This window comes from Pseudophryne corroboree, chromosome 1, assembly GCF_028390025.1.
Source record: "Pseudophryne corroboree isolate aPseCor3 chromosome 1, aPseCor3.hap2, whole genome shotgun sequence".
Lineage (NCBI taxonomy): Eukaryota > Metazoa > Chordata > Amphibia > Anura > Myobatrachidae > Pseudophryne > Pseudophryne corroboree.
Window position 1 is genome coordinate 689,214,687 of NC_086444.1, and position 21,990 is coordinate 689,236,676.

The following is a 21,990-nucleotide window of genomic DNA, read 5'->3' on the forward strand; positions in this document are numbered from 1 at the left end:
CTCTCGATAATCATTTTATAATTATTTTATTTTCTGAACTTTTTTAGAGATGACCGTGGCAAAAAAATAAGATAGTGATCTACCCAAACAACTGGTTGCATAGTTAAGTTAGTAATTTTGAACCCCAAATGTCATTAAAAAAAAAAATGTGTGGTCTGCTCTGTTGCCAAATGATTACTATACCAGTTGGAAATCTGCATTTTGCATGAAATTGCACTGCACATGCCCAGAACAGTGGCTAGATACATATGGTGATTCTGCCACTTGTGATTATTTGTGCCTGGATAGGCAGGATTTGGTAGAATGGAAGCATTTGAACGTGTTCCAAATACAGTAAGTACATGTTTGTGCAATGCAAACAGATGCAGACTGGAACAAAGCAACATATACATCTGAGAAAGTTGTATTATTGAAGTGTAGTGCAATTAACAAATGAGGATGATGACAGTACTTATCAGCACTAGCTCTTGTAATTGGCTGTTTGTGAATGATTCTCTGACGCTCAGAGGCAGAACTCTGGGAGGCAACGGAGTCATCTGCCGCCGGGCTCCTGCTCTGAAGGGGGCACCTCTCCTCCCATTCTGTGACACCATTGAATTAAGTTAATTGATAGCTGCCGCTATCTCTTCAGTGGCCGACTTCCTCACTGGTCCCTGCACCTTACAAATCACACCCTCTTTATTATACTGTGGATACACATTTTACAAGTGTCACACCCAGGATTAGAAACCACAACCTATTACACTGGAAGCAGACACCTTACTGATGAAGCTGTTTGCTCCTGTAGGAAATATGAGAATTTTAACTATATAAAGTTACTTCTCTGACAATCACAAGTAACTTCATATAGTTAGAATTCTCATGCTTCTCGTACAGGAGCAAATAACTCCATCAGTAAAGTGTCTGCTGTCAGTGTAACAGGTCATGGCTTCTAATCCTGGGTATGACTGCTAAGAATTGTGTGATTTAAAATAAAAGACAATTAAATGTATAAATACAGTATATACATTTTTTTCAGAACACACACACACACACACACACACACATTTATTTATCTTAATATAGGAAATAGGGGGGGCACCAATATTTATCTTGCCTCCGGGCACCTGGGACGAACTTACGCCACTGCTGACGTTGATGGTGATCTCTTCATCACTGAGGCATTCATTACACGTTTGCTGCTTTAGAGAGATTTTGGCAGGTTTATTGATGCCTAATATTCACTGCATTTACTGTATACAAAATAAGATAAATTATGAAAACGAGCTCAAGATGGAAGTGTGGTCACATTATACATTATTTCCTGGAAGAATTTTTCCCATTCCCTGAGGACTAAAGAGGAATATTTTTAAACTCGTTCCTCAATAGAATTGGGCCGCTACATATTTTGACTAGATTGTTATCAAAAAATATACAAGCTAATATTTTCACAGCACTTCTAGGATGTTTTTATAAATAATTGATACAGTATGGCTCGCCTTTTGCTCTTAACGTAGGTCTAGTTACATTTTATACAGCCTTCTGCATTTAGCATATACCTTGTTTAATAGAGTGCCCCTAACCAGAGTCTCTTTATTTTCTTTCTTTGTTTATCCATATGTATACTGAGTCAGGGGAGCACCACTGGCAATCACTTTTTTTGCATCACATGGATTGTCTATCCATACATGTATGGTGATTAGGTTTCTATTCATGAAGCAGTGAAAAGATTGTGAGTCAGTGGAGAAGTTGCCCATGGCAACCAATCAGCTGCTCTGTATAATTTATAGTATGCAAATTCTAAATGTTACTTCAATACTGATTGGTTGCCATGGCAACTTCTCCATTGGCTCACTTCTCCACTTTTTTCACTGCTTCATACTGTACATATCCTCCTCAGTATTCAATGGCGGTATAAACTTCACCAATACCAAACTGGTGATAAGCCTCTACTACTGCAACTAGAAGTCCCGGGGTCATCTTTAGTTTTAAGGTGGCTGCTATAGGTTATTTCCTCATTGAGTTGTTATAGAGGTCTTATCACTTATCTTAAGGAATTGTTATTACACCCCATTAAATCTTATGACCTGTTTTCTATTACAGGACTATGGGGGTTATTCAGAGTTGTTAGCAAAACAAAAAAGTTAGCAATTGGGTAAAACCATGTGCACTGCCGGTGGGGCAGATATAACATGTGCAGGCAGATTTAGACTTGGGTGCTTTATTTTTACACTGCAATTTAGATTTCAGTTTGAACACACCCCACCGAAATCTAAAGGTGTGTACACACAGTGAGATTTTTTCTTGAGATTTTGACTATATAGTGCAGGCAAGTCAATCCTTGCTAGATCGGTGTACTATCTAGTTCATCTCACATGTCAATGACATCTCACATAAGCCAAAATCTCACATAAGCCAAAATCGTAAGCACACATAGTCCATATCTCAAGAAAAGTTAGTCAAAATCTGTCCTATCTGGGTTCCGGGGAGTTCAAGGGAAATCGCAAGTAAAAATCGAACATAGCAAGGATCTCACCGTGTGTACACACCTTAACTCTCATGTTACATCTACCTAACCCACAGTATAATATGGTTTTGCCCAATTGCTAACTTTTCAGTTTGCTAACAACGCAGACTGTGGGGGACATGTATCAAAGATAGGAGATACATAAAGTACCAACCAATCAGCTCCTACAGTAACTCTCATTTTTCAAACACAGCCTATAAAATGACAGGAGCTGATTGGTTAGTACTTTATCTATCTCCACTTTATCACTCTCCATGACAGTACATCTGCAAAGCACCAACCAATCAGCTTCTGTCATTTTACAGGCTGTGATTGAAAAATGAGTTGATTGGTTGGTACTTTTGGGGTAATTCAGACCTGATCGCTTGCTAGCGTTTTTTTTGCAGTGCTGCGATCAGAACTGCGCATGCGTATGCACCAGCAAGGCATGTTGCATGGGTACAAAGCGGATCGCCGCTCAGCGATGGGTTTGTGCGAAGAATCCATTCGCATGGGTGATCACAAGGAGATTGACAGGAAGAAGCCGTTTGTGGGTGGTAACTGACCGTTTTCTGGGAGTGGTTGGAAAAACGCAGGCGTGTCCATGCGTTTGGAGGGAGGGTTCCTAACGTCAATTCCGGTCCTGGACAGGCTGATATGATCGCAGTGGCTGAGTAAGTCCTGGGCTACTCAGAGACTGCACAAGATCTGTTTGTACAGCTCTGCTACACATGCGTTCGCACACTTGCAAAGCGAAAATACACTCCCCCTGCAGGCGGCGACTATCTGATCACAGCAGTGCAAAAAAACCCTAGCGAGTGATCAGGTCTTTATTAGGCCCTTTATCTCTCTCCACTTTATTCACTCTCCAAAGCTAAGTACATTTCCCTTTATCTCTCTACAAGCTGTGATAAAGCTACTCCTTAGTGGTTTTTTTTTGCCTTTCATAAATAGACGCCATAGGTACGTTACCGAAAGAACAGTGCAGCCTTAGATATAATTCTTAGCTATGCTGCTAAAACATTTGCAATCCCCGATTGTCAGTAGTCCTGTTTTCCAGTTCCCATTTCTTGCTATTTTTGAATTTACTGGAACCACTAAACCAGAGATTAAGAATGTTCTGGAATATACATGGAAAATAAACCTTGTTCTTGAAGGTGATACCAAATAGGAAAACATAATTGCTTTTGTGGCATGTCCAGAACTGATGCATGTCTAGCATTCATCTGCATTGGCAGATGGTATTCATTCTTTCCCTTTATTGAACATCTTTAGCTTTCCTTCCATTGCAAGTAATGCCAAGGCAAAGTAATATTAGTGCCTCAGACAGTGAAAGCTTTGTATTCCTGCCAAAAGCAAAACAGGTTCTCGTCCTTGATACCCACATATAGCCGAGATAAAAGACATATGGTGGAGAGCTTAAAAAGTAAGACTTGTTTCTACACCATGAGGAGTACACACGAGAAATAATAAATGAAACTACAGGAAATGGACATTGTGTTGCCTTGACATGTAGATGCATACAACATGGAAGTTTTTGCTAAATAAAGGTTTGGTACTGTAGTTTGCTAGAGATTATATGCACATATGTATGAGTAGCGGCTTAGTTACAATTTGTGTGAAACTTTATTAAATCTGCACAAATCCCATATAACAGAGGAAAATCCATAAAAATCCATAGAAACATAGCTTTTCCATTTGTAAGTAATAACCTGGCAGGCCAGCTGTGCTCTATCTTTGGAAGCTGAGTCCACGAGAAAGAAATGGTAACCAATCACAGCAGCAGTACAGCTTTAATCTCAAACTCTGCTTAGAACTGATGGTACCAGAAGATAGTATAATAAATTATGAATTATATTGCAGTAAAGCAATAATTGTTATAACATACGGGTTGGGTCGACATGAGAATGTCATAGGAAAAGATTTTACCAGTGTAAGAAGTAATTAGAGAAACCTTTGACAGCCCACAGACTTGTTACTTGGCTGAATTCAGTTCAGTAGGAGTTTTTTTTACAATTCTCAAATGTGCTGTTGGTTTGATGTGGGTATTTCTGGATTACACCGGTCAACAAAAAAATACATATTTTTTTGAGTCTTTGGGGTATATTCAATTGAAGTCGAAAGCTGCCGTCTGTCGAAAAGATGGCAGTTTTTGACTTTTTTAGGTCGGAAGGGGTTCCGACCTATTCAATCTAACCCCAAATTATTCGACAAGTCGAGGAATTCGACTTGTCGAAAAGCACGTAGATCGGCGGAATAGCTGCCGATCCGCGTGCTTATGTCGAACACGGGGCCAAAACTGACAGGTTTTGACCCCCTTTTCGACCATCTCAATTCAACTTTAAAAAAAGTCGAATTGAGATGGGGGAGAGCCGCAGGCAGACGGGGAGAGCAGCGCCAGAGAATGTGTCACAGCCGCCGCTCACAGCAGCGTCCACCTATCTCCAGCAAGCGAGACCTCGCTTGCTGGAGCCGGGTGGACGCTGCCGTGAGCGGCAGCTGTGATGCAGGAGCAGAGACGGGGGAGAGGAGGAGACGGGGGAGAGCCACGTTACAGCAGCAGTCAGCGTAGCCGGAGGACACATCCTCCGGCTACTCTGCTGTAGTGCTGCTCTCCCCCGTCTGCCCTCGGCTCTCCCCCGTCTCAGCTCCCGCATCTCAATTTGACTTTTTTTAAAGTCAAATTGAGATTGCATTGAATAGCCCAGGTCGGATCCATTCCGACAAATGAATGTTGGAATGGATCCGACTTCAATTGAATATACCCCTTCATTTTAATGACTATTTTCTAATTCTCTATATTAACAAATAACCAAAACCTTTGTTTATTTTTGAAAAACTTTGCTTTTGTCCCTTTTATAATGATCAATGAATATTAAAGTTTTTGAATGACCATATACTGTAAGGAGAAGCGTGTTTTAGTAAGTAAGGGAGGGGACGATCGGGGGGAAAGCAAGTTGTATTCTGACCCTCATTACACGTAAGCAGTGTGTAACTATTCAGATACCTAAACCATGTCCATCTCTCAATGCACAGACGATTAGATTTCTGGAATGGTAAACCTTTTAGTAATACAGACTGGAATGATTGTCCACGTAATATAGCTGTAGTTCTGCAGAATAGATCACTGTACATGTAACAAATAATAGAATAAACAGTGGACGGAAATAAGATATAAGTCTCTGGGGTAGAGGAGACTTAACACAGCTTGTCAGCAATTCATGCACAGATAACAGAGTAGTAACAAAAATGGAGGATCTAACCCTTTGACCTGTCACATGGCAAAAGGCAGCTAAGCAGACAAACAAATGCAGAAAAGATAACATGAGTGCCTCTTCGGAAGAGCAAGGTGAACGTTTTCATCAAGATGTGATGGACTTTGAACGTCATTATCAGGGGCAATACAATGAGAGTATGATGGGGGATTATATTTGGGGGCTAATACGAGAAAGTTCATACAATCACGGAAGAAATACGAAAAATATTAATTTCTAAACTTGTTTTTATATACAGTGGGGATCGAAAGTTTGGGCACCCCAGGCAAAAATTCATGTTAATGTGCAAAAAGAAGCCAAGGAAAAATGGAAAAATCTCCAAAAGGCATCAAATTACAGATTAGACATTCTTATAACATGTCAAAAAAAGTTTGATTTTATTTCCATCATTTACACTATCAAAAGAACAGAAAACAAAAAATGGCGTCTGCAAAAGTTTGGGCACCCTGCAGAGTTAATACCTTGTACTGGCCCCTTTGGACAGCTGAGACCTGGCAGTGTCATGGATTGGATTGTTCTCAATCATCGTCTGGAAAGACCAGGTGATGTCAATCTCAAAGGTTTTAGACTCATCTGACCTTGCTCCAACAATCAGCACCATGGGTTCCTCTAAGCAGTTGTGTAGAACACTGAAACTGAGAATAGTTGACGCTCACAAAGCAGGAGAAGGCTATAAGAAGATAGCAAAGCGTTATCAGATGCCCATATCCTCTGTTCGGAATGTAATTAAGAAATGGCAGTCATCAGGAACAGTGGAAGTTAAAGCAAGATCTGGAAGACCAAGAAAAATATCAGACAGAACAGCTCGCAGGATTGTGAGAAAAGCAAGTCTAAATCCACGTTTGACTGCACGATCCCTCCAGGAAGATCTGGCAGACACTGGAGTTGTGGTACACTATTCCACTATAAAGAGATACTTGTACAAATATGGTCTTCATGGAAGAGTCATCAGAATAAAACCTGTTCTACGTCCTCACCACAAAAATCAGCGTTTGAAGTTTGCAAATGAACATATAGACAAGCCTGATGCATTTTGGAAAAAAGTTCTGTGGACCGATGAGGTTAAAATAGAACTTTGTGGCCGGAATGAGCAAACATACGTTTGGAGAAGGAAGGGCACACAATTTAATGAAAAGAACCTCTGTCCAACTGTTATGCATGGGGGTGGATCAATCATGCTTTAGGGTTGTATTGCAGCCAGTGGCACAGGGAACATTTCACGAGTAGAAGGAAAAATGGATTCAATAAGATTCCAGCAAATTTTGGATGTTAACTTGATGCCATCTGTGAAAAAGCTGAAGTTAAAGAGAGGCTGGCTTCTACAAATGGATAATGATCCTAAACACACCTCAAAATCCACGGTGGATTACATCAAGAGGCGTAAACTGAAGGTTTTGCCATGGCCTTCACAATCTCCTGACCTCAACATAATTGAAAATCTATGGATAGACCTTAAAACAGCAGTGCGTCACAGACAGCCCAGGAATCTCAAAGAACTGGAAGACTTTTGTAAGGAAGAATGGGCGAAGACACCTCAAACAAGAATTGAAAGACTCTTGGCTGGCTACAAAAAGCGTTTACAAGCTGTGATACTTGCCAAAGGGGGCAGTACAAGGTATTAACTCTGCAGGGTGCCCAAACTTTTGCAGACGACATTTTTTGTTTTCTCTTCTTTTGATAGTGTAAATGATGGAAATAAAATCAAACTTTTTTTTGACATGTTATAAGAATGTCTAATCTGTAATTTGATGCCTTTTGGAGATTTTTCCATCTTTCCTTGGCTTCTTTTTGCACATTAAAATTAATTTTTGCCTGGGGTGCCCAAACTTTCGATCCCCACTGTATTCTATTACAGTAGTTGTTTATTTTAAAAAAATTGTAAATAAAAGTAATTCAAGTTAATAATATAAATACACACAGATAGATAGATAGATAGATAGATAGATAGATAGATCTATAATGGCCCTTTGAGCATCTGTATCCAATTTTGAATGCTGTCCGTGATATTTTGGACATTTTGTGTTGGGTATATATATAAGCACATAGGATATGCGGTGCACCAGCGACCTGGATCACTTCCCGCTTGCGTGTCACAGGTCTGATGCTGACGCGATGCATTGGGATTCCCTAAGATGCGATGTGAATTACACAGGTGACTATTGGGTCTATTCATGAAGCAGTGAAAACTGTGGAGAAGTGAGCCAGTGGAGAAGAACCAATCAGCATTGAAGTAACATTTATAATTTGCATACTATAAAATTATACAGAGCAGCTGATTGGTTGCCATGGGCAACTTCTCCACTGACTCACTTCTCCATACTTTTCACTGCTTCATGAATAGACCCCTATGACAGCTTCCAGCTTGCGGTTCACCGACCAGAAGCCGGAAGCAAGGTAAGTGTTGCCTGCCGCAACGGGATCGCGGGTCGCTGTGGGTCCCTCTGGGGTGAGCTGGTAAGCATTGTGTATCTGGATGGCTGGTGCACTGACTTGACAGTGGATACCTTTGATGTGTCAGATCTTGATGAGCAGTTGATACACTGGATTTGTTAGTCTATGATTGTTTGGCAAGTGATGACGTCACTAGGTGACGCCTTTGGCACCATTTTCTGAATTTGGTGGGGTATTTAAGGAGCCAGACATGTATTACATCTATGGTGGAATTGAGATGCTATGTCGTGCCTCCTGATGAAGGCCCTGTATGGGCTGAACACGTTTGAGAAGCTGAGTATGCTGTACTGAACTTATTATGCATTAAATAATCTTTTGTGGAAGTCTGGCGAGTGCCTCCTTTGGAAAAAAATAAAAAAAATTCTATATATATATATATATATATATATGTGTGGACAGGGAATGAGGTAGTGAAGGCGACCACTGGTGCCAAATTATATTAAAAAAGTCAAGCAGTTTAGATTTAAAAAAAGGAACAACATTTATTTATAAGATACTAATATAAAGTTCGGTATAAAAAAGGTGGGAGTCAATATAAGAAAAAACATACATAACAAACGTATAAAAAATGAAGTCCACATAGGACGAAACGCGTTGGGTGCTACCTTGATCTAACCTCAAACACTAAGTTAAGATATTTACTCCTCTTTTACTTCTAGATTCAATTGCTTTTATTCCTATAGATTTTATGTCCTATTTTTTATGCTCCCTTTTATTGAAGCCTTTTTATGAACATTTTTTATACGTTTGTTATGTATGTTTTTTCTTATATTGACTCCCACCTTTTTTATACCGAACTTTATATTAGTATCTTATAAATAAATGTTGTTCCTTTTTTTAAATCTAAACTGCTTGACTTTTTTAATATAATTTGGCACCAGTGGTCGCCTTCACTACCTCATTCCCTGTCCACACACCCTTCTCTTAAGGCACTTATACCGGTGCCTTATTCTACCTGAGGTAAATAGGCTGACGCCCTAACGAAATGTAGGGAGTGCCCACTAAAGCAGTTCTCGTATTTTTTATATAATTTTAAGTCATTTGGTCATTTTCACTACCCTCTTGGTCCTGATACTAGTGTTGAAATTAGAGATACTGCATCTGTTGGCGCTGACGGCTTCTTTGGTACACATATATATATATATATATATATATATCTGCGCTAAGCACTTACAGTCTGTTCTTATGAAGAAATTCACTGATTCACTAATCAAATGGTAATAACAGCAGCTATCCTCAGGTATAGTGTCTCTGCCAGCAAAGACAAAAATAGAATTTATGTAGAAAAGGGGGTCATTATGAGCGGTATTTAGTTGTTGTTGTTAATAATAATAATAATAATAATAATATTAATATTATTATTATTATTATTATTATCTTACACCACAGCCTTTAGTAGACTATACTATATTACATATTAAAATAGAAGTGTGAGAGTGACAGATGATTTCTGAAGTACACTGGATTTAATAATAACAACATTTATTAAAACCCAACAGATATGAAAATGTTAACAATACTTTTAAACCTTCACATTGGATTACATGAATGGTATATTCTTTTTGTACATTTTAACCTGCTTAAAACCCATTTCTGGAGGATTCAGTTACACGCGGAGTACTCTAAAATGGATTTGCAATAACCAACCAACGCGTTTCGTCCTTCACGACTTCAAGGGGTTTTCAAGATCAAATAATAATGGAAATAGGAAAAATCTGTCTCCTGTAGAAACTACAATTAATTGTGGACTTGCAATCTACCACTAAATGTTCTATTATAGAGCTTGTATGTTGATTTAGACACAGCTTGGACAATGATAGATGGACACTAACAAGAATGATTTGTTCTAACACTCTAATGATGTCAAAACTTTCTTCCAATATTGGTCCTAACGGATTTAGGTCATAAGATCCAAAGTAAATCCACCTATCCTTGTAATCTCAGTGTAGGTCACAAAGGGAATGGGGGTGTTTAGCAGCAGGCCAAAGAGCAATTCACTCTTCTTATAAACATTTTAATTATATACATTATCATAGGTTGTAGTTTCATACATTCTCAAATATAAATAGTGGCATATGTAATAAAAATAGACAGGCTGTTGACTCTTCTGATTTATTTAATACAAATACAGTACTACTCTTGTTCTGAAGCGGTACTAAGTTGTACTTGGAAATGACGTTTACATTCCACAAGTACATATTCTGAGGTGTCTGCAATCTTTAAAAAGTAGGACAATATTGATTTTCCTTAGATGGTTCCAAAGACCACACTGTGGGCATGGACATTATGTAAGTGCCAGGCTGACACATAAGAACATTTGCATGAATAGACATAATTTTTGCATCTCACATTGCTCTTTCATAAATTATTTTTACATAGTCTCACTATGTACAGGTGTATGTTTTACCTGTACAATTAGACATTTTCTCATTTTGTTATTACAACCTTGAGACTAATTATCCACAATGGTGGTTATTCAGAACAAAAAAAAACACAATTGGGCAAAACCATGCTGCACTGCAGGTGGGGCAGATGTAACATGTACAGGAGACAGCTAGATTTGGGTGGGGTGTGTCCAAACTGAAATCTAAAAGGGGGGTACTCACGGGGAGATGTGTGCTGAACGCTCTATCGCAGAACGCTCAGCACATATCTCTCCTCCTGCTCAGCACACAGCGTGATGTGTGCTGAGTGAGGAAGGGGGAAGGTGGGGACGCTCACTTTACCCAGCGGTGATGTGAGCGATGTAACTAGATTGTGCTAGCATGCAGGAAAATCTAGAACCAACAATAGCGGTGCGCGGCCCCACAAGTCGCTATGGGGCATATACACAGAGAGATCCGTGCTTAACTTCTAAGCAATCGAGTTAGATTGCTTAGAAATTAAGCATACATCTCTCCGTGTGTACCCCCCTTTAATTGCAGTGGAAAAATAAAGCTGTCTAACATTTGTGGGCTACATGCAACAGCATCCAGTATTTACCCTGCACAGAAAATATAAATGTACAGTATTTCCTATCCCTGCATTGCAAAATGGTTTGTTTAAGATACAAACTTATGTGCTTTTTGTTCTTTGCTTCCAAAACCGAATCAGGCCCAATGTGTGGCTGTTAACAGATAATTATAGACGATTGCTTAGTTTATTGCACACCCCTATTCTGTGACCATTTTTCCATGTCACCCTGATGCCACATTGCAAGCATTGCAGGTAACTGAATTGCTTCTATAGAGTGCTTAGGGACTATTCTCTCCATTTTGAACTAATGTTATTGCTACTACTCTCAGCGTGAACTTATTCTGGAGACATTAATAACTCTGTTCCTTGTGCTTACTAAATCACTAGAACACCATCCAGACTTTGATTACATATTAAACAGTCATCTCACAGATTGTAAAGGTGACTTAAGGCATAGTTACCTACTTTGCTGCCTACTCTTCCGGGAGGAGGCAGCATTGTAGGTGTATGGGGGGCGTGGCCGGCACAGGATAGGCGGTCCGGGGGCGTGGCTGGCAGCAGGATGGGCGGTATGTGGGCGTAACATCAGGGTCGCGTCATCGTGACTCCGCCCCCCGCTGTGCTGTGCCGAGAAACGAGCCGCTGCATAGCGGGGGCCGGAGTTACGATGACGCGATTCAGCGCGAATCGCGTCATCGGACCCCCTCGGGCCGCCCGCTTGTTCTCTGCTGCGGGCGGCCGAGGGGGAAAGCGGGAGGCTTGCCCACCTTTCCGGGGGGCCGGGAGGGTCACACGATTTTTGGGAGCCTCCCGGCCATTCCGGGAGGGTAGGCAAGTATGACTTAAGGACACATCTACAGGTGAAACTCAGAAAGATGAGAGACATGAGTCCAAACAATGCAGAAGAGCTGAAGACCGCTATTTAAGCATCCTGGTCTTCCAAAACTCCTCAGTAGTGCCACAGGCTGATTAGAGTCCATGCCACGCCGCATTGAGGCAGTAATTCATGCAAAAGGGGCCAAACCAAGTACTGAGTACTTATGCATGCTTATATTTTTCAGAGGGCCGACATTTCTGCATTTAAAATCCTTTTTTAATTGATTTTAGGTAATATTCTAATTTTCTGATATTTTGGATTTGTGGTTATCTTAAGCTGTAAGACACAATCATCAAAATTATAACAAATAATGGCTTGAAATAGCTCACTTTGCATGTAATGAGTCTATATAATATATTCGTTTCACCTATTATGTAGAATTACTGAAATAAATGAACATGATATTCTAATTTTCTGAGTTTCACCTGAGTATTCACTGCCCGATATGGGGAGAGAAGTGTGCTGAGCGAACCGCTCAGCACACATCTCTCCCCCCGCTCAGCACAGCGCGATGTGTGCTGAGCGTGCGGGGGGGAGACGGGGAGCCGCTCATTTCACCCAGCGGGTGAAATGAGCGATGTGCTACATTGAGCCTGCATGCAGGCCAATCTAGCACCAGCGATAGCAATGCGTGGGGCTGCGCATCGCTATCGCTGTGGGGGGTACACACGGACAGATCATGCTTAAATTCTAAGCAATCTAGTCAGATTGCATAGATTTTAAGCAGTGATCGCTCCGTGAGTACCCCCCTTAAGTGTCTGCTAATGGACAGATGATGTCACCCAGACAATAGAAAGCCTTGGATAATGTGGTACTTACTGTATTTGATTGGGTTCTGTTTATAGAAGAAAAAAAGATTTTCACAATTCCAGAGGTAACAAGGGTTGTTTTGTGAATTCCATGTGGGAACATGAAGATAAACAAACACTTATATTTAAATATTGGATCTTTATTCTGACATTTTAGTCTCAGTAGAAACCTTTTTTTAAGGATGTACAAAATTGAAACAAAACAAAAACTATAACGGAGATAAAAAAAATGGTTTATACAGGGCATTAGACTGAGAGGTTTCTGGGTTTTGTTTTGTTTTTGCTTTTCTTTGATAATTAACTTTGGGATACATGTTTCTTCTGGAACGATGTTGATCAAAACAAAATTTTGCAGTTTAAATGAAAAGTACTATACTTTATGGGCGGGATGTAATGAAGTCCGAGTTCAGCAGATGTGCTGGATGCCGGCCGAACTCGGACGTTTTTTTTAAAGGGGCAATCATTTACAAGGCTAAACCATGCCTTGTAAATGATTTGCCCTTTAAAAAAGCATCCAACTTCGGCCAGCATCCCACAGGGCCACCGAACTCGGACTTCATTACATCCTGCCCTATGTATGTACTGTATGTAAATATATGGAACTACTAAACTGAGTACTACAGTATGTATATATTTTTTTGGTCTTTAAATCACAGGTTCCTTTTAGGATATTTGTTCGCACCGCATAGTGAGTGTGCAAGACAGAGGAATCATTGAAGTGTTAATTCTCATTTATTGTTGACTGATCATTGATTAATTAGTGATACATGGAGTCCAATCACTTAAGTTTAGAAGATAAAGAACATTTTGCATGAATAATCAAACAATTGTCAAGTATTTTGTTTCATTATTCTTTACATCACAGGCATTCATACAAGTGCTACTGGCCAGCGAATTGTTATGACAGCTTTTGCAAACAAATGTTTCCCTAATCCCTGTTTCTCCGGAGTTACCTGCACAGAAATTGGATCTGGGTTCCAGTGTGGCCCCTGCCCACCTGGATTTTCAGGAAATGGAACTCACTGCACTGATATTAATGAGGTACTTAATGCAAAACACCTGGCTTCATCTGACCAGTCCTTTATTTATACACATATATGAAAAAGCCAAGGATGCAATTATGCGCGCGCCTTCGGCGCGCGTGCTCCAGAAAAGGGGGCATGGTCACCCAAAAGGGGCGTGTCCATTGTAGTAGAACCCCTTATACTATCTAGTACTGGTGCCCCTTTCACCTTATAGCACACGGTACGAGCCGAAATTCACATTATAGCACACTGAATAAGCCGAAATTCACATTACAGCACACTGAATAAGCCGAAATTCACATTATAGCACACTGAATGAGCCGAAATTCACATTATAGCACACTGAATGAGCCGAAATTCACATTATAGCACACTGAATGAGCTGAAATTCACATTATTGAGGGGAGGGGGGGGGGGGGGAATCTCTCTCTGGCATAGGGCACCAAAAAGTCTAGTTACGGCTCTGATGTGCAATAAACATTTGGGTATTAAGTGGGTGAATGCCAAATTCAACATGAGCCATAAAGTCAACATTTCATGATAGTTAACCGTGTACAGTATATGTAAGGAATGCATAGAGACATGTTCACAAATGGACAGAGGTGTAACAGTATTGCACTGCTGTTCTAAGGCCAGAATATGAAATTAAATAACATACAGTACTGTGCATATAATAGGAATGACCTGTCTTTCCAGTGCACTGTGAATCCTTGCTTCCCACGTGTCCGCTGTGTCAATACTTCTCCTGGGTTCCGCTGTGATCCATGTCCTATTGGTTACATAGGGAAAAGAGTTGAAGGAATTGGTTTGGAGTTTGCAAGATCTAATAAACAGGTAATGAGGAAAATATGTTTTTTATGCTATAAACTCATGAATATATATATATATATATATATATATATATATATACACACACACACACACACACACACATACTATAAATAACTGTGTATATGAAGGTAATTTACAAAGAGCAAATCATCCTAAGCGCAGTGCAATATCCATGTCAGTCTCACTGCAGCAATATATGTACAGATGGAGCCTCCTTAATCATTGCCTGTACGATCACAGGCATGCACTCCCACGTGACTAGGCGATCCATCTGTCTAGTCACGCCGGGAGTGCACAGAGCCACTTCCCATTGTAAGCGTCTCTGTCTGGGCATGCGCGCGCCCAGACGGAGATGCACTCCATTCAAGTGAATGGGGCGCGTCTCCGTCCGAGCGCGCGTACCCAGTCAGGCAGACTCTCACAGCGTCCAGGTGCGCCAAGGCGGGCGCACCTAGTCACAGACGGAGCCACGACTAGCGTGGCTCCATCTGTATACAGATGAAAATAGAATTTTAATTACCTACCAGTAAATCCTTTTCTCGTAGTCCGTAGAGGATGCTGGGGTTCCATTTAGTACCACGGGGAATAGACGGGTCCACAAGGAGCCATGGGCACTATAAGAGTTTAATAGTGTGGGCTGGTTCCTCCCTCTATACCCCTCCTACCAGACTCAGTCTAGAAACTATGTCCGAGGAGATGGACATACTTCGAGAGAAGGAAATACCCAGATAGTGGTGAGATTCACACCAGCTCACACATAACCAAGCTAACCAAACTGAAACGATTCAGCAATGACTGAACCAACAATACTTAACCAAGTAACAAAGCAGGAAAACGAAGCACTGGGCGGGTGCCCAGCATCCTCTACAGACTACGAGAAAAGGATTTACTGGTAGGTAATTAAAATCCTATTTTTTCTTACGTCCTAGAGGATGATGGGGTTCCATTTAGTACCATGGGGATGTACCAAAGCTCCCAGTATGGGAGGGAGAGTGCTGAGGCACCTGCAGAACAGATTAACCAAACTTTAGGTCCTCAGAGGCCAAAGTATCGAACTTGTAGAACTTCGCAAACATGTTCAACCCTGACAAAGTAGCTGCTTGGCAAAGCTGTAAAGCCGAGACACCCCGGACAGCCGCCCAGGAAGAACCCACCTTACAAATAGAGTGGGCCTTAACAGACTTTGGACACAGCAAGCCTGCCGTAGAATAAGCATGCTGGATAGTAAGCCTGATCCAGCGAGAAATCGTCTGCTTAGAAGCAGGACACCCAATCTTGTTGGGATCATAAAGGACAAATAGGGAGCCCGACTTCCTGTGACGAAAAGTTCTCTTCACGTAAATCTTCAAAGCCCTCACAACATCCAAGGACTTTGAGGTAATTGAGGAGTCAGCAGCCACTGGCACCACAATAGGTTGGTTGATATGAAAAGCTGACACAACCTTTGGAAGAAATTGCTGACGCGTTCTGAGCTCAGCTCTATCCTCATGGAAAATCAAGTAGGGACTCTTGCATGACAATGCCCCCAATTCCAACACACGTCTAGCCGATGCTAACGCCAACAGTGTGACCGCCTTCCAAGCAAGAAACTTGACATATACCTCCTGTAAAGGCTTAAACTAATCCGACTGCAGGAACTGCAGCACCACTTAAGATCCTAAGGTGCCGTAGGTGGCACAAAGGGTGGTTGGATGTGCAGAACCCCTTTCAAGAATTTCTGAACCTCAGGGAGAGAAGCCAATTGTTTCTGGAAGATAATGGACAGGGCTGAAATCTGGACCTTTATGTAGCCCAAGCGTAGGCCCACATCCACACCTGCTTGCAAAAAGAGGAGAAACCATCCCAATTGAAACTCCATTGTAGGAAACTTCTTGGATTCACACCAAGACACATTTTTTCCAAATCAGATGGTAATGTTTAGACTAGTGATGAGCGGGTTCGGATCCTCGGGATCCGGACCCGCCAGAACTTCACTTTTTTTTTCACGGGTCCGAGCAACTCGGATCCTCCCGCCTTGCTCGGTAAACCTGAGCGCGCCCGAACGTCATCATCCCGCGGTCGGATTCTCGCGAGATTCGTATTCTATATAAGGAGCCGCGCATCGACGCCATTTTTCACTCGTGCATTGGAGATGATCGTGAGAGGACGTGGCTGGCGTCCTCTCAGTTTCTATGTTCAGTGGGCTGCAAATTGTGCTGCAAATATCTGTGCTCAGTGTGCTGCAAATATCTGTGCTCAGTGTGCTGCAAGTGCAAATATCTACGTTCTCTGCCTGAAAAACGCTCCATATCTGACTGTGCTCAGTGTGCTGCAAATATCTGTGCTCAGTGTGCTAATTGCTTTATTGTGGGGACTGGGGACCAGCAGTATTATATAGTAGAAGGACAGTGCAGAGTTTTGCTGACCAGTGACCACCAGTATTATACGTTCTCTGCCTGAAAAACGCTCCATATCTGTGCTTTATTGTAGTATATAGTAGGAGGACAGTGCAGAATTTTGCTGACCACCAGTATAACTATATATATAGCAGTACGGTACAGTAGTCCACTACTCTACCTACCTCTGTGTCGTCAAGTATACTATCCATCCATACCTGTGGTGCATTTCAGTTTTGCACAGTTTGCTGACCACCAGTATATACTATATAGCAGTATGGTACAGAAGGCCACTGCTCTACCTACCTCTGTGTCGTCAAGTATACTATCCATCCATACCTGTGGTGCATTTCAGTTTTGCACAGTTTGCTGACCACCAGTATATACTATATAGCAGTACGGTACAGAAGGCCACTGCTCTACCTACCTCTGTGTCGTCAAGTATACTATCCATCCATACCTGTGGTGCATTTCAGTTTTGCACAGTTTGCTGACCACCAGTATATACTATATAGCAGTACGGTACAGTAGGCCACTGCTCTACCTACCTCTGTGTCGTCAAGTATACTATCCATCCATACCTGTGGTGCATTTCAGTTTTGCACAGTTTGCTGTCCACCAGTATATAATATATAGCAGTACGGTACAGTAGGCCACTGCTCTACCTACCTCTGTGTCGTCAAGTATACTATCCATCCATACCTGTGGTGCATTTCAGTTTTGCACAGTTTGCTGTCCACCAGTATATAATATATAGCAGTACGGTACAGTAGGCCACTGCTCTACCTACCTCTGTGTCGTCAAGTATACTATCCATCCATACCTGTGGTACATTTCAGTTTTGCACAGTTTGCTGTCCACCAGTATATAATATATAGCAGTACGGTACAGTAGGCCACTGCTCTACCTACCTCTGTGTCGTCAAGTATACTAACCATCCATACCTGTGGTGCATTTCAGTTTTGCACAGTTTGCTGACCACCAGTATATACTATATAGTAGTACGGTACAGTAGGCCACTGCTCTACCTACCTCTGTGTCGTCAAGTATACTATCCATCCATACCTGTGGTGCATTTCAGTTGTGCGCAGTATATATAGTAGTAGGCCATTGCTATTGATAAATTACTGGCATATAATTCCACACATTAAAAAATGGAGAACAAAAATGTGGAGGGTAAAATAGGGAAAGATCAAGATCCACTTCCACCTCGTGCTGAAGCTGCTGCCACTAGTCATGGGCGAGACGATGAAATGCCATCAACGTCGTCTGCCAAGGCCGATGCCCAATGTCATAGTAGAGAGCATGTAAAATCCCAAAAAATAAAGCTCAGTAAAATGACCCAAAAATCTAAAACAAAATCATCTGAGGAGAAGCGTAAACTTGCCAATGTGCCATTTACGACACGGAGTGGCAAGGAACGGCTGAGGCCCTGGCCTATGTTCAAGGCTAGTGGTTCAGCTTCACCTGAGGATGGAAGCACTCATCCTCCTGCTAGAAAACTTAAAAGAGTTAAGATGGCAAAAGCACAGCAAAGAACTGTGCATTCTTCTAAATCACAAATCCCCAAGGAGAGTCCAATTGTGTCGGTTGCGATGCCTGACCTTCCCAACACTGGACGGGAAGAGGTTGCGCCTTCCACCATTTGTACGCCCCCTGCAAGTGCTGGAAGGAGCACCCGCAGTCCAGTTCCTGATAGTCAAATTGAAGATGTCACTGTTGAAGTACACCAGGATGAGGATATGGGTGTTGCTAGCGCTGAGGAGGAAATTGACAAGAAGGATTCTGATGGTGAGGTGGTTTGCTTAAATCAGGCACCCTGTTGTCCGTGGGACGAATATGGCCATTGACATGCCTGGTCAAAATACAAAAAAAAAAAATCACCTCTTCGGTGTGGAATTATTTCAACAGAAATGCGGACAACTGGTGTCAAGCCGTGTGTTGCCTTTGTCAAGCTGTAATAAGTAGGGGTAAGGACGTTAACCACCTCGGAACATCCTCCCTTATACGTCACCTGGACCGCATTCATCAGAAGTCAGTGACAAGTTCAAAAACTTTGGATGACAGCGGTAGCAGTCCACTGACCACTAAATCCCTTCCTCTTGTAATCAAGCTCCTGCAAACCACACCACCAACTCCCTCAGTGTCAATTTCCTCCTTAGACAGGAAAGCCAATAGTCCTGCAGGCCATGTCACTGTCAAGTCTGACGAGTCCTCTCCTGCCTGGGATTCCTCCGATGCATCCTTGAGTGTAACGCCTACTGCTGCTGGCGCTGCTGTTGTTGCTGCTGGGAGTCGATCGTCATCCCAGAGGGGAAGTCGGAAGACCACTTGTACTACTTCCAGTAAGCAATTGACTGTCCAACAGTCCTTTGCGAGGAAGATGAAATATCACAGCAGTCATCCTGCTGCAAAGCGGATAACTCAGGCCTTGGCAGCCTGGGTGGTGAGAAACATGTTTCCGGTATCCACCGTTAATTCACAGGGAACTAGAGACTTGATTGAGGTACTGTGTCCCCGGTACCAAATACCATCTAGGTTCCATTTCTCTAGGCAGGCGATACCTGCCTAGAGAAATGGAACCTAGATGGTATTAGTGTCCTAAAAAATTCAGTTGTACCCAATGTCCACTTAACCACGGACATGTGGACAAGTGGAGCAGGGCAGACTCAGGACTATATGACTGTGACAGCCCACTGGGTAGATGTATTGCCTCCCACAGCAAGAACAGCAGCGGCGGCACCAGTAGCAGCATCTCGCAAACGCCAACTCGTTCCTAGGCAGGCTACGCTTTATATCACCACTTTCCATAAGAGGCACACAGCTGACAACCTCTTACGGAAACTGAGGAACATCATCGCAGAATGACTTACCCCAATTGGACTCTCCTGGGGATTTGTGACATCGGACGACGCCACCAATATTGTGCGTGCATTACATCTGGGCAAATTCCAGCACGTCCCATGTTTTGCACATACATTGAATTTGGCGGTGCAGAATTATTTAAAAAAACGACAGGGGCGTGCAAGAGATGCTGTCGGTGGCCCGAAGAATTGCGGGCCACTTTCGGCATTCAACCACCGCGTGCCGAAGACTCTGGAGCACCAGCAAACAGTCCTGAACCTGCCCTGCCATCATCTGAAGCAAGAGGTGGTAACGAGGTGGAATTCAACCCTCTATATGCTTCAGAGGATGGAGGAGGAGCAGCAAAAGGCCATTCAAGCCTATACAGCTACCTACGATATAGGCAAAGGAGTGGGAATGCACCTGACTCAAGCGCAGTGGAGAATGATTTCAACGTTGTGCAAGGTTCTGCAACCCTTTGAACTTGCCACACGTGAAGTCAGTTCAGACACTGCCAGCCTGAGTCAGGTCATTCCCCTCATCAGGCTTTTGCAGAAGAAGCTGGAGAGATTTAAGGAGGAGCTAAAACAGAGCGATTCCGCTAGGCATGTGGGACTTGTGGATGGAGCCCTTAATTCGCTTAACCAGGATTCACGGGTGGTCAATCTGTTGAAATCAGAGCACTACATTTTGGCCACCGAGCTCGATCCTAGATTTAAAGCCTATGTTGTATGTTTCTTTCTGGTAGACACAAGTCTGCAGAGGTTCAAAGACCTGCTGGTGAGAAAATTGTCAAGTCAAGCGGAACGTGACCCGTCAACAGCTCCTCCTTCACATTCTCCCGCAACTGGGGCTGCGAGGGAAAGGCTAAGAATTCCGAGCCCACCCGCTGGCGGTGATGCAGGGCAGTCTGGAGCGAGTGCTGACATCTGGTCCGGACTGAAGGACCTGCCAACGATTACCGACATGTCGTCTACTGTCACTGCATATGATTCTGTCACCATTGAAAGAATGGTGGAGGATTATATGAGTGACCGCATCCAAGTAGGCACGTCAGACAGTCCGTACGTATACTGGCAGGAAAAAGAGGCAATTTGGAGGCCCTTGCACAAACTGGCTTTATTTTACCTAAGTTGCCCCCCCTCCAGTGTGTACTCCGAAAGAGTGTTTAGTGTAGCCGCTCACCTTGTCAGCAATCGGCGTACGAGGTTACTTCTAGAAAATGTGGAGAAGATGATGTTCCTCAAAATGAATTATAATCAATTCCTCGGTGGAGACATTCACCAGCAATTGCCTCCAGAAAGTACACAGGGACCTGAGATGGTGGATTCCAGTGGGGACGAATTAATAATCTGTGTGGAGGGGGATGTACACAGTGAAAGGGGTGAGGAATCGGACGATAAGGAGGAGGTGGACATCTTGCCTCTGTAGAGCCAGTTTGTGCAAGGAGAGATTGATTGCTTCTTTTTTGGTGGGGGCCCAAACCAACCAGTCATTTCAGTCACAGTCGTGTGGCAGACCCTGTCGCTGAAATGATGGGTTTGTTAAAGTGTGCATGTCCTGTTTATACAACATAAGGGTGGGTGGGAGGGCCCAAGGACAATTCCATCTTGCACCTCTTTTTTCTTTCATTTTTCTTTGCATCATGTGCTGTTTGGGGACTATTTTTTTGAAGTGCCATCCTGCCTGACACTGCAGTGCCACTCCTAGATGGGCCAGGTGTTTGTGTCGCCCACTTGGGTCGCTTAGCTTAGTCACACAGCTACCTCATTGCACCTCTTTTTTTCTTTGCATCATGTGCTGTTTGGGGACTATTTTTTTGAAGTGCCATCCTGTCTGACACTGCAGTGCCACTCCTAGATGGGCCAGGTGTTTGTGTCGGCCACTTGGGTCGCTTAGCTTAGTCATCCCGCGACCTCGGTGCAAATTTTAGGACTAAAAATATTGTGAGGTGTGAGGTATTCAGAATAGACTGAAAATGAGTGGAAATTATGGTTATTGAGGTTAATAATACTATGGGATCAAAATGACCCCCAAATTCTATGATTTAAGCTGTTTTTGAG

General features: G+C 42.5%; 1 protein-coding gene across 2 annotated transcripts in view; it reads left to right on the forward strand.

Moving 5' to 3' along the window:
* The window catches only part of COMP (cartilage oligomeric matrix protein), a 284,919-nt gene that overhangs the window by 45,265 nt on the left and 217,664 nt on the right, over positions 1–21,990 (forward strand). For both annotated transcript variants that reach the window (XM_063914764.1, XM_063914765.1), the window contains 2 exons: positions 13,718–13,893; positions 14,574–14,711. In XM_063914764.1, coding sequence (XP_063770834.1) covers positions 13,718–13,893; positions 14,574–14,711 — 314 coding nt within the window. The remainder of the gene's footprint in view (positions 1–13,717; positions 13,894–14,573; positions 14,712–21,990) is intronic.